Source organism: Mauremys reevesii, linkage group 4, assembly GCF_016161935.1.
Source record: "Mauremys reevesii isolate NIE-2019 linkage group 4, ASM1616193v1, whole genome shotgun sequence".
Lineage (NCBI taxonomy): Eukaryota > Metazoa > Chordata > Testudines > Geoemydidae > Mauremys > Mauremys reevesii.
The window spans coordinates 7,513,603-7,526,544 of NC_052626.1; the positions used below are offsets into that span (position 1 = coordinate 7,513,603).

Genomic DNA, 12,942 nt, shown 5'->3' on the forward strand with positions numbered 1-12,942 from the left:
CTTACTGTCCCTAAGGCCGATACTAGTGTGTAGGCGGCATTATTCACTTTCTATTTGTGCAGATGTGCGGAGCAGAAGGCACAAAATTAAGCTCACAATAACTTTCATTTCATGACTCAGAAAAGATTATCTCTTCTTTGCATCACTTGCCTCATCTGTTCCAACACCATCCTGGATCAACAGATATCCAGATCACACATTAGTCAATTAGCCTCTCCCTACTAACAGCCTATTAACGATTGGGGTGTCACCTGTGGAGCCCTTGTTTTGCTACTGTGAGCCATTAAAATTGCCGTGAGCTGAGATTCCCCAGATGATGCAGTGGCAAAGATCCACCATCAGGCAAGAGGGCTACCATGGACATGTTCTGGGAGGTGAAATTCTCTCCAGGGCAGATCAACCAGTACAAGGCCCATCACCATTTAAAATCCCACTTGAAACCTATAATCTAGGGCCCAATCCAACTTCCACTGAAATCAATAGGAGTCTTTTCACTGAGTCCACTGGGAATTGGATCAGTCTCCTAATCTGCTCTGTTTTCAGAGTCATGGGTAGACTTTGGTCCCGTTCAAGATCTACTGGTTAAAAACGCAAAAGCAATTTTAAAGAGATAGATGTGGAAAAAATGACAGCCCATCCTTCCTGATGCTCCACCCCTCACCCTCAGGGGAAGAAGGGTGTTACCTCTTGTTCCATTAAAACTGAGCCTGCATCTAAATTCAGAGCTCTTGCTTAGTTTTCTAGGGAAAACTGTTCAAACAGCAACATAGAGAAAATGTGATTCTAAAAGCCCATTGCAGAAATCTCTGGGTAGGTTAGAAATGCCAGCTCTCAATACTGGCTTGAACTCAGAGGCTCTGCCCACAGAGCACGGTGCCGCTCAGCATCAGTAAAGGGGGAAACATTTGGTTCATCCGGGTGGTGGAGGGCTCCCGTCAGCAGGTCTATCTCACTTGTGAGCGATGTTACACCTGAATGAGGCAGTCGTCAGAATACATCAGGGAGGGAGAAAAGCTGTTTCAGCTAAAGAACAATGTCGGCAGAAGAACAAGTGGGAATAAATAGACCATGAGTAAATTAGGCTGGAAATCAGGTTTCTAATTGGCAGAGGAGTGAAGTTCTGGAACGGCCTCCCCATAAGAGGCGTGGGGGCAGGAAACTCTAACTGGTTGTAAGATGGAGCTTGATAAATTTATGAATGGGATGATATCAGACAATATCAGGGTGGGAAGGGACCTCAGGAGGTCAGCTAGTCCCACCCCCTGCACAAAGCAGAGCCAAGCCCCAGACATTTTTGCCTTAGGTCCCTAAGTGGCCCCTCAAGGATTGAATTCATAATCCTGGGTTTAGCAGGCCAATGCTCAAGCCACTGAGCCATCCCTCCCTCCCTCCTCTGAGGTTGCCCTTGATAGTTGGGACTGGACTGCAGGACCAGGAGATCCCCTCCCATCCTATGATCTTATGGTCTTACAGAGATGATCCTCTGATGCCAAGTCACATCAGGAAGAAAGAGATGATGGAGAAGAAGAAGATAAGCCCACGTTGATGTGCCTGAATGGCTGGGGAAGTAGCATGGTGTATTCAGGTACCCAACTCATAGCATATGTTGGCTGTGTTTGTTAACCTGCTTAGCTTGCACTATTAAAAACCAACGAATCAACAAAAAGCGTGTGTGGAATCCATAGGAGGGGATGTGACAAGACACCTGACATCTAATTTGATCTCTGCTGTACCTCTGTCTTAGTTCCTTTCTGCTGTTCTTGATACCTCAGAAACACACTAGACCCTGAAAGGGCCTCCTACTTCTGCATGTGCTAAGTCCAAGGGTGCCGATTGAAATTTCAGCCCAGCCTACCCCAAAAGATCACGGCTGCAAGCCAGCAGTGAGATTTCTAATTCCAGCAGCAGGAACAGAACTGCGGCTAGCCATGCAGCAAGGGTCTGCCACAAAAGCCCCCTTTTTTCTTCCAATTTCCTTCCTGTATCTTTCTTTCTGCCAGTTGTGTGTGTATCCTGATTTGTTGCACATGACTGTGTTTGTGAAAAAGCCATAAAATATGATCCGGATGCCAGTGAATTTGCGCTGCAAGTGACTCATCAAATATTTCAATGATCTCCTGTGGCAGTTTCTTGCATGCTATGTCAGGGTAGCTGAATCCCTTAATTGTACAAAAGATGAAAAACAAATCTCTGGGTTGCATTAATGTGGGTTGTGATGGGGCATTCGGGACTAGGGCTAACACATAACAGATCTTTCCACCAGACAAATTACACTCCTGACAATGACATTATTACCCAATAAACCCCTAGCAACCAGAATAATGCCCCCAAACAACACTGAAACAAATCAACACAAGTACATCTAAAAACGCAAAAACAAAACCATAACCCCAAGCAGAGTTTTTATCCCAAAAAAGGAAGAAGTGCCAGCGACCTCATTGAGTCCACTAGGGATTTTGCTATTGCTGTTGATACTACAGTGATGGGCAGCAGGCTAAAACTCTTAGAGAGACAGAACTAACCATGCCATGGCCTTTTCAGTGGCCATCACAGAAAACCTGTAAACCTATTTAATCCTCAGCAAAAGTCTGGGCTGCCATTCTTGTGGTATAGCCTTTATAATGTGTGTCTGTCTTGTCTATTTAGACTGTAAGCTCTTCAGGGCAGGGACCACCTCTGTCTGAACAGTACAATGGGCCCCCATGCTTGGCTGACCCTCAGGCACTGCTGTAATAAACACGGTTAATAATAAATAAAATAATAATAATTAATAACAAACATTATACTCTCAGATTTCCCACTGAGATCAAGAGGAGCTTGGGATGTGCAAGGAATATAGGATTTAAATCCATGTTGTGGTTTTCCCTTTGACAGAACAAGTAATCAGGTTTGTCTGCAGAGAAAGTCCAGAGAGCAATTTTTGTATATTTTTAAAATGAGGATGTTTCAGACCATAAAGCCATTTTCCTCTATGCTCGCATGAAGGCGTTTTCAACAGCTGCCGTAGAAAACAGGACAGCTAAGAAAAGGATTTCTCTCTTTATCTGTGTGCACTTTCAAAATCACTGCTCTCTGAAATATCTATGGTTAAATGTGCCCCAGTGCAGCTAATGTTTTGAAATAATCATCTGAGAGAATGACACACTCAGCCCACTTTCACTGGATGGTGAAAAACTGGGTCACTTGTTAACGAACTGTATAGAGGGAGTTGAATGGTCTCATTCCTAAGTAAAGCATACTGTATTTAACAGCAATTGCACGGGCAGTCATGTATCAATATATAAACATTGCTTTCTAGGCATTCTTCGTTCAGCACAGATTTAACCAATGATCATGTTCATCTTTTATTAAAATTAATGATAAAAATGTAGCTCAAAGTATATGTTGCATGTAACCATTCTATAAGGTGGTTCACAATGTACAGGCAATCTTTGTCATTCCTTTTTGCAAGCTTCAGGGTGGCATTTGAGCCAACAATCCATCTCTATCACTGCAAAATGACTTGGCAAATAGGAACAATATTTCTCAGTCTTTGAAAGTAGCTCTTTTAGCCAGGCTTGGTTGCATTTAAGGGCCTGATCCTGGGAGGGTCCCCTGGAAGGGACATCTAGAGGCCACTTGGTACCTTCCCAGAGGCACGTAGCCTCCCTGCAGGATCAGACCTCAGGCTATGACTATACTGCAGCTGGGCGGTGTAATTCCCAGCTCGGGGAAGCGTACACATGCTAACTCTAGTGCACTGAAAATAGCAGTGTGGCTGCGGAGGCGTGGGCAGCAGCTCAGGAGAGCTGCTTGAGTACAAGCCCAGCTGAAATCCTAGGTACATACTCAGGGGGCTACCCCGAGCTGCCACGGCCACACTGCTATTTTTAGCACGCTAGCTGGAGCAGAGCTAGCGCACGTACGTCTATCCATGCTGGGAATTACACCTCCCAGCTGCAGCATAAATTCAATTACACAACCATACCCCATTCAAATGCCAGCTAACAGACGATCCCCTCCTGCCCTAACATATCCCCAGCAGAAAATAACACTAACCCCCTCTCGGTCACTGCAGGCATCTCAGCAAGCCCTTCAAATACCTGCCGAAACTTATGACGACTCAGGAGAGAGCATGATTTAACATTCAGATTCAATTCTCCAGGAGAAGAGGAAATGTGAATGAGAAATGATAACCTCAAATGGCATTAAAATGTAATTGTGTGTGCCCATGCGGCACTGAAGACAAGACTTCACAGAGCAAGAATTCTCCACTAGAATTTCATTTTAACAAGACAGTAAAAATGAAGATACACTAGAAAAGCCAAGCCTAATCAAGAGAACAAAAGCCCCAAAGCATGTTTGTGTGTGCTTAACTTTAAAATCACCAGGACTGCTTGTGTGCTTAAACTTAAGCACATAATTAAGCGCTTTGCTGCATCAGAGCTAAAGACCACCAGAAGATAAGGGGTGAACTGGGATAGACTCATAGAATATCTGGGTTGGAAGGGGCCTCAGGAGGTCATCTAGTCCAACCCCCTGTTCAAAGCAGGACCAACCCCAACTAAATCATCCCAGCCAGGGCTTTGTCAATCCTGACCTTAAAAACCTCTAAGGAAGGAGATTCCACCCCTTCCCTAAGTAACCCATTCCAGTGCTCACCGACAAACCATAATGAAAACACCTCTTACCCATGATGCTCCATTGTTTTGGAGACATTTACTTGCATGATTTGGTGAGTAAGGTCCTCCACTACTGTGTATCAGCATAGGTCCACTGACTTCAAAGGAGATATACTGATTTACCCCAGCTGAAGATCTGGTCCCGAAGGGTCCTCCATGTGAAAATAGGATGCTCTTGATAAATTAATAGACATTCTCCTCAGTGGGAAACAGCTGTTTCTCCCACCCATTGTAAAACATAGCACAACACTCACAGTCATTTAGGGCTCATGTCATGTTAACACACTGAGGGACCACAATATGCACGTGAGTTTCAGTAGTAGGTCAATATGTTAGGCTGTGAGATGCAGCAGCAGGATGATATAGACATCAGAAGATCAGTGTGAAAACTACTAGCTGCTATCAATAATATTACATCTTTATTATTTATTTTTCTATCATTTTGAAGGATAATATCAGTTTACTTTTAAACATTTCCCCCTATTTTTATAGCTTTAAATGCCCCCAGTTGAAGGAAATTATGGGGAGATAGGGAACATCAGGCAATGAAGGGGCCAAAATATAGTGATTTATGACAGTAGATGTTGCAATTCAACAAGTTAAAGCTTTCTAACCATTGAAATATAAACACAACATCCTATGTCCAAATAAACAATGTAAATATCCTTCAGGCAAACTCTAATAGTTCTCAAGCAGCAGTTTTCTTACTCTGCCTATCTGTAAATTTTGATTATTGATGGAAATACTTTTTGTGGGTTTGTGTGTGTATAGCGAAATCGATGTTAACTGACATTTACCAGTCAAAATCTTATCCTTCCAAGTCTAATATTGTACTTACAATGCAGCCATTGCAACCCAGCTGTAGCAACACTGCAGCTCTTTAAATGCCAGAGGAACAACCCTCTTTCGAACACACGTACAATATTGCCTAGTGTAGCACAAGCCTTTAATTCCTTTTCCATTTGGAATAGCACAGCTGTCAAGCGAAGTGACAGCCTGTCAGTATGGAGAACGCCCCCCCATGCCCAATTTACACAGAGGACGGAATTACAGCGTGGCAGTCCTGGTATATTCTCCACAGGGCTGTTTGCCTCCATATGTTGTGTCAAAACACAATGTGAATAAATGAAGATGTTCCTGGAAAATTATTTCATTAGGGGTTGGGAGAGACAGGCCCACATGTCAATATCTCTTACATCATGGATTTTCCACCTACTCCTTCCAATGTGCCCCGCCCTCCAGCTCCTGTTTATTACAGAGGGGCAATTATTTCAATGTTAGCCCAAGTAATGAGGCTGTGCTTTCATGTTTCATCAGAACACACATTTCACCGAGCCCTGTCTGCTGACATCCAAGTCACTTCTGCCCTAGTTACCTTAGACGGGAGGGCACCAACATGCAGCTTAGCAGGCATGGTATGGTATTTACCAGCGGTGGATCTACCAGGCCAAATCATGGTTTTTTATCGCTCCAGGAAAACCTAGTTAGTTCCCATTTAAGGCATTTTCTATTTTAAAGACTGTTTTGTTAAAGCACACGACATTACACTTAGTTTTAGTTACCTATTCTAATTGTGGTTACATACAGCTGTAGATTAATTTAGGGTTGTGCCAAGAAAAAGCTAAACTGCAGTGGACATAATTAATATATATGATGATATAATATAATGTACACAGCATGTCTGTGTACATTTCAGTTTGGTATTTTCTTAAGGAAGTTATAGGTGTCATGACTCAGATGTCAGTTTTCAATATTATTATACAAACAATAATCAAAACCATGAAAATTACAATAATGCAGAGTTGTGGGCTTGAAGCAGCAATCAGAAACATGCCGAGTTGCAGATTACCACTCCAGGTCCTTTTGTCCACGCAGCATTCTGTAGCAGAAGACCAACTTTGATGTAGCGGATAGACCAATCCTATTCCTCAGTTTTGAATAGATGTATCCAACGTTTGAAAAGATTCATTCTATGCCCATTCAATTTGCTGGACACTGATGCAACTGCACCACCAGTTCTATGAAGTCAGATGGAATATCAGCATTCTTCAAATTCTTGCACCATGTTACAGGGGGAACTTTTTCCCTGATAGTGGATGAAAACATTGATTTTGGATATGGAGTTTCTTCTACTTTAAATGCTAGTAAATATGGTAGAAAGTTGGGATTTTTGCTGAGCAACCACTGCCTGGCAATTTCTTCTTGTTCAGCTGACAATTTCTTTCCTGCATATTTTGGATGAAGGAGGTTGGCCAACATGTGTACAGGAGTAATGGCCTCATGAAATCTCTTTTGTAGTTTTGCTTTGTGTGCTGCAATTTATCAGTAGATCCAACCATATTTCGCATGCAACAGCAATTGCTGATGTGTTCCTTTGGAGTGTGTCAAGTGCCACGCAACTGGTTTCAACTGACTGATCAAGTTCTTTGCTTCCTGGTAAATCCCTTGATTATTAATTATACTGACCACTTTCTCTTCAAGTTCTGCCTCATGAGCACTCACAATCCTGAGATAATGCAGCCGATTTTTAATGTATGTTTCCAGGCATGTTATTTGACTGTTCCAATGTGTGTCACCAGGGATTTGGGGTTGTACAGATCCTTGGCATTCTTTTAACCAGGCTGCAGGCTGATGGTGGTGATGAAAATACTTTTGTAAATCTACAACACGTGTCATCAAAGCACTTGGGGTAAGGTCTTGTCTAAGTAGATTGAGCTAGTGTGATGCACATCCATACGTAACCGATGTGTCGTCATCTAGTTCCAAATCCCTTCTCATACTTTGCATCATTCTCTCATTGTCTGTCAGGTAGCTGTTAACAACACAACCATGCAGCTCATTGGCTAACTCCTTGGCTTCTCTTGCCAGTGTAGCACGGCACTTTGCAATCGCCTTATTGCTTCCACTATCAACTGCTGATACATAAACCACAGTTTTCCCTATCTGCACCCAGTTCGCTATCACTGGGTCACTGTGCACATTACTCCAGCCATCTTGTATTAATTCATGTAATTCATTGCGTGCGTCCACCCTAAGCCATCACTAACGGTGTCTAACAGTTCACTGCCACCTGCTTTCGACTGGCTGCTTCGTAGCCTGGCCTTAGGAAGATCATTTCTTGAAATGTTGGATGCTCAATAACAGAAAAGGGAATATTACAGCCAGAAAAAGAAATCTGCAATTTTCAAATCTCTCGTTTCAGTTCTGGGGTTGGTTTTGTTACCAACATATGCCTTCGTGGTTGAAAAACCGTGGCACTTCCTCCTTGTTGTCTTTGGCCGACCTGGATCTGGCTTTCTTTCAATGTGCTTGGCAGTGACAGTGGAGAATTGTCAGTACCTTCGTCCTTAGCAGCTGATTCTAATACTCGCACACGTTTAGCCAAAGTCAGTGGTTCCAGCGCGTCTTTGTTCTTTTCGCTGCATTTTGCAAAAAGTTTTCTCATACGGTCCACCTTCCCACTCACTTTTTCTTTACAATTTCGGCATCTAAGACTCTCTGTGCCACCTTCATGAACTCTCTCAAAATAACCATGAATCGGGTCAAGCGGTCTTCCACCTTTGCACATCTTGAAATATTTCAACGTGAGTCACGGTACTCACAGTTTAGCCTGGACAGTATGTTTGGAAGTTTACCTCAGAGAGAATCTTCTCAATCTGGGAATCCCCCTTCTTTGTTTACTAAACAAACCGGTAATTTTCACTGCTAAACACAGAAGGGGAACTCCCAGATTCAGAAGGTTCTCTTTGAAGTAGACAGCACCCAGCTTTAAGCAGAGGCTCTTTTTTGTTTTATTTTATTCCCTACCATACTAGATTATCGCAAATCTAGTATCAGTTTGCTAACTATTTTTCAGTCATTTTCATTCATGTAGTCTAATAAAACCCCAGGTTCTGGGTTTAAACTGGTATTACCAGCTCCCTGGCCTCAACTAGTTTTTCCCGGGAAATTGCCAACTCTGCAGCTCAGTCCTGGATTAAAAATGAATTTCTCAGCATGGAGAGAGGAGTGGGAATTGCAGCCCCCTCTCATTATTCTGCTTCATTACAGGAGTCTCCTAACCCGCCCTTTGGCAAAGAAGGTGCATTATGAAGTGGCAGAGTGCAAGAAAGCAGCTGATCAGTATTCAGTAAAGCATGTAGCCGGGGAGCTGCCTACCCACTCCCAACCTTCCTCCTCACCTCCCGCCACCTCTAGATGACTCAGGGTACACAGTGATGCTCAGCCCACACACAGCCCTTCATCAGCAACACTGCATCAAGCCCTGGCACTCTGTGCCCCAGGAGGCCGGCACCGCTCGCCCTTTGCAAACCCTCATGCCCTGTTACCTGCCTGGCCTGTGCTCTGAGCAGCTTCATCCGCACACCCTACGCTGTGCCAACCCCTTCCTTAGCCAAAACCCTCTCTGAAGTCTATGGGAGCCTGGGGAAGGGTGAATCACTGCAGGCAGCACCAGCCTGGAGGCTTATGGAGAACTGCATTGGGGTGAACCCCCCCGCCCCGTTCTCCCCATTTCAGAAAGGAAAAGGCCCCGGTTCACAGCGCTTGGGCTAGCAAGGGAGAGGGGGCACCGAGCATGCCGGTGCCCAGGCACCCCGGGGATGGGCGCTACCGAACAGCGACAGACAGACCCCCCCCCCAGCCCCCTCCGAGCAGCCCTTTGCCAGCTCCGGCGGCAGCACCCACCTTGTGCAGCTTCCACATGGCGCCCAGGGCCTTGACCTCGTGGCTGGAGTGCTTGCCCTCCTCCAGGCACTGGTAGCACACGGGCACCTTGCACTGCACGCAGTACATGCTGTGGTTCTCCAGCTCGTGGTCCGTGCAGGTGGAGATCTTGCGGGGGCTGAGCCGGCGGCTCACCCGGCCCTGGGCCGGCGGCACCAGGCGGTGCTTGGCCAGCGGGCCCCGGGGCGGGTGGCAGCGCAGGCGGCAGGGCTCGCAGTAGAAGACGTCGCACTGCTCGCACATCACCGTGGCCTCCTTGGGCGCCTTCTCGCAGAGCTGGCAGCGCAGCGCGGCCGCCTTGCTCTGCTGGTAGCGGTCGATCACCCCCTCCAGCACCCGGTTCTTGGGGAAGCCGCGCAGCCCCCGCTCGTCCAGGATCAGGCTGCGGTGGCACTGCGGGCAGGTGAGGCAGGCGTTGCGGGGCACGGGGGCCAGGGCGGCCGGGGGCAGGTGGGGCGGCGGCGGCGCGGCGGGGGGGAAGACCCGCACCCCGTTGGGGGATTTCTGGCACGGGGTGGTGGGCGCGCTGGCGAAGCCGCCGTAGGAGCCGTAGCCGCTGTCCGCCTCGCTGTACAGGCTCATCTTGTCCAGGTCCAGGTAGTCGTAGTCGGAGACGCCCGAGGCCCGGCGGCTCTGCGGGGACTCGGCCTCGGGCGTCTGCACCAGGATGTTGCGGGCGCAGGCCTGGCAGAGGTTGTGCGAGCAGGGCAGGATCAGCGGCTCGCGGTAGAAGGAGCCGCACACGGGGCCTTTCCGCTCCTCTTCCATCTCGTCCATGGGCGGCGGCGGCGGGAAGGAACCGCGGGGTCTCTGCGCAGCGCCCCGGCGGCGGCAGCACCCGGGCCAGCGAGCGCCCGCCCGCCTGCCTGCCCGGCGCGCTGCTAACCACTGCCAGCCGCGCCGCGCCGCCCGCCGGCCCACCGCCCCGCGCGCCCCGCCCCCGCCGCCCCATTGGCTCGCGCCGCCCGCCCCTCCCGCGCCATTGGCTGGCTCCGCCCGCCAGGCTCCGCCCCGCCGCCCCATTGGCTCGGCCCGCCCGCCGGGCTCCGCCCAGGCAGAGCGCGGGGGGCGCTGCGGGACGAGGGGAGGCGGCGGTGGCTCCCCGGGGCCTCTCGCTGGCGTGTGGCGGGGACGCCGGGCGTCAGGGGAGTGTGTGGCTCCGTTCCCAGCAGCCCCCGCGCTGGAGCCCTCCCGGGCCTCAGTTTCCCAGCGCTGGACGGGGACTGTACGATTCTGGGGGGCAGGGACTGGCTCTGCCTGTACAGCGCCCTGCACACTCCGGCCACTGGCTCGGCTGGGGCCCCTGGGTGCCCGTGTCATATTATAGTGACACACGAAGAGGCGGGAGTTACCTCACAAGCGGAGAACCAGTGTTGACAGGGTGGATGTGGTCCACTCCCAATAATGGATGGGGAGGTGTCAATTGCAGGACGGGCGGAAGCTGCTTTTGTAGTGAGCCGGCCACTCCCAGTCCCTATTCAAGCCCAAATTAATGGTGTTAAATTTGTCTTTTGTCTCCTCTCCCTCTTTGAATACCTGTGACGTGGCTTCCCCCCTTCCCCTTCCTCCTGGAATGCTTGTGGGATGAATGGACTGCTTGAGCAGCTGGAAGATCAGAAGAGCCCCCAGGTAGACAAGGTGTCTGGGACTCTAATTAGGCAGCGATCACACGCCCAATGCAGGGACACTGCATGGACACTGCCCGAAGTGGAGGTGAACCAACCAAACGTGGCCACGTCCTTTCTAGTCGCATGTCATGATACTCTGATGAGGCAGCGATCACACACCCAATGCATGGACACTGTCCGAGGTGGAGTGTGACCAACCAGACGCAGCCATGTCATCTCTAGTCGCAGGCCATGAGGAGCAGGTCCTTAAAAGGGGAAGGGGCCATGTGCTCAGGAGTGCACTTACAAGATTGTTCACATCATCACCCCCCCAACCGTATGGGGCCGCCAACAACAGATCAGATCTCTCTTTCTCTCTGGGCCATCATCTCTAGCTGGTTCCAGGTATAGCCCATTTTTTTGCTATCAACCTGAAGGTCGCGTCGCCAGGCGCCTCTTGGGCGGCCTCTTTTCCGCTTGCCTTGGGGGTTCCACTGCAGTGCCTGTCTGGTGATGTTGATTGTACCTCTCGTGAAAGCCCTTCGCACTGACTGCCTGGCCAGTGGTTCGCCGCGTTGCATTCCATCGTGCCTCGGGAAGACTTAACTTCATCGCACCGTCCATTGCTGTGCTGTGGGACACTTACCTTGAAGAATCCTGACATCTCCAGTGCCGTGCCTGTCCTGGGAGCGTGAGTATGTGAGTATGAGTGTGACACACTCTTTTGAACTTAGCTATCAGTATAATAAACGTGCTGCTTTCTGCCAAACTCTGGTGGGTCATTAGTCCTCCCTAAGCTTACTAGCTGGCCCAATTTCAGTAACAAGCACTGTTCAGAATATGCCAGAAAATGCAGTCCCTGAGCCAATGTGTGTAAAATGTGTAGCCTGGGATAAGATGGCTCAGATATTTAAGTATGAAGTGTAAAGTTATTAAGCACATGTTAGTATCTATGAGTGGAGGGGCTGATGGCAATAGACGTTTTACTGGAGTAAGGGCTAGAAGATTTCACCCTCCAACTTTCAAGTGGAAAAGCTGCCCAGAGCTCCTGTGCCTGTTTATCTTCTTTTCCTGCCTGCAGTGGCCCTGATATACCTCAGAAGCCTCCATTTTTTTCTCAACTTTAAAATGTGGAATTTTCACAGTGTTTGGTTTTAAATATTTTCCTATGAAAACTGGAACTCAATCACTGTAGTGTTGTGTTTAAGAGCCCTCTGGAAAGTAAGTAGCCTTTACACAGAAGTGAAAGCAGTGTTGCCAACTCTCATGATTTTGTCACGAGTCTCATGCTAATTATTGTTTTCTTTAAAGCGTCAGCTCCTGGAGTCAAGTGGATATCTGATTTCAGCCTTCATTCTTAAAGAAAAAGGAACTTTCTAGTCCTCGTGGCTGTGGAGAAAGCTTCAAAATGTGACCCCTAAAGGCGCAAAAAGCAGAAGGCAAATAAAAAGAATCCCCAATCTGTTATTTTTACATAATCTCATGGTTTTAAAGCCAATCTCATGATTTCTGGTGAGCCTGATTCATGAGTTTGGAACATTTGGGGTTGGCAATACTGTGAAAGTGTCAGTTTCACTCCTGTTTAAGGTCCGTTTCTAGTCTATTATTTGTAGTGAGGTGACACCCCTAGAGCCCCAGGCAGGTGCAGTATAAACTCACAGGGCCTTGCCCTAGTAGGATGTTTCCAAATTTAAATGATCTATTCCAGGCTTGGTGAACTGCAAGAACAACAGTTGAAACAATTGTAGAAAGATCTAGATGACTGATAGAAAATCATCTAGATTTTTTACAATTGTTTCAATTGTTGTATCAAGAGTTAGTAACAAAGTAAGAATATACATTACAATTTTAAACCTAACCAGTGTTCCTTAAGTGACTTGATACAGGATGTGAGAATGTGTTAGTATTAGAGCTGAGCGGGTCTAATATTTATTTCTCTTTTTATATAT

At 47.7% G+C, this 12,942-nt stretch overlaps 1 protein-coding gene across 6 annotated transcripts in view; it reads right to left on the reverse strand.

Annotated features, from left to right (window-relative positions):
* The window catches only part of TRIM9 (tripartite motif containing 9), a 120,993-nt gene extending 110,806 nt beyond the window's left edge, over positions 1 to 10,187 (reverse strand). For all 6 annotated transcript variants that reach the window (XM_039537130.1, XM_039537128.1, XM_039537126.1 and 3 more), the window contains exon 1: positions 9,348 to 10,187. In XM_039537130.1, the coding sequence (XP_039393064.1) occupies positions 9,348 to 10,163 (816 nt within the window). In that variant the 5' untranslated portion in view covers positions 10,164 to 10,187. The remainder of the gene's footprint in view (positions 1 to 9,347) is intronic.
* Between the last annotated feature and the right edge of the window lie 2,755 nt (positions 10,188 to 12,942).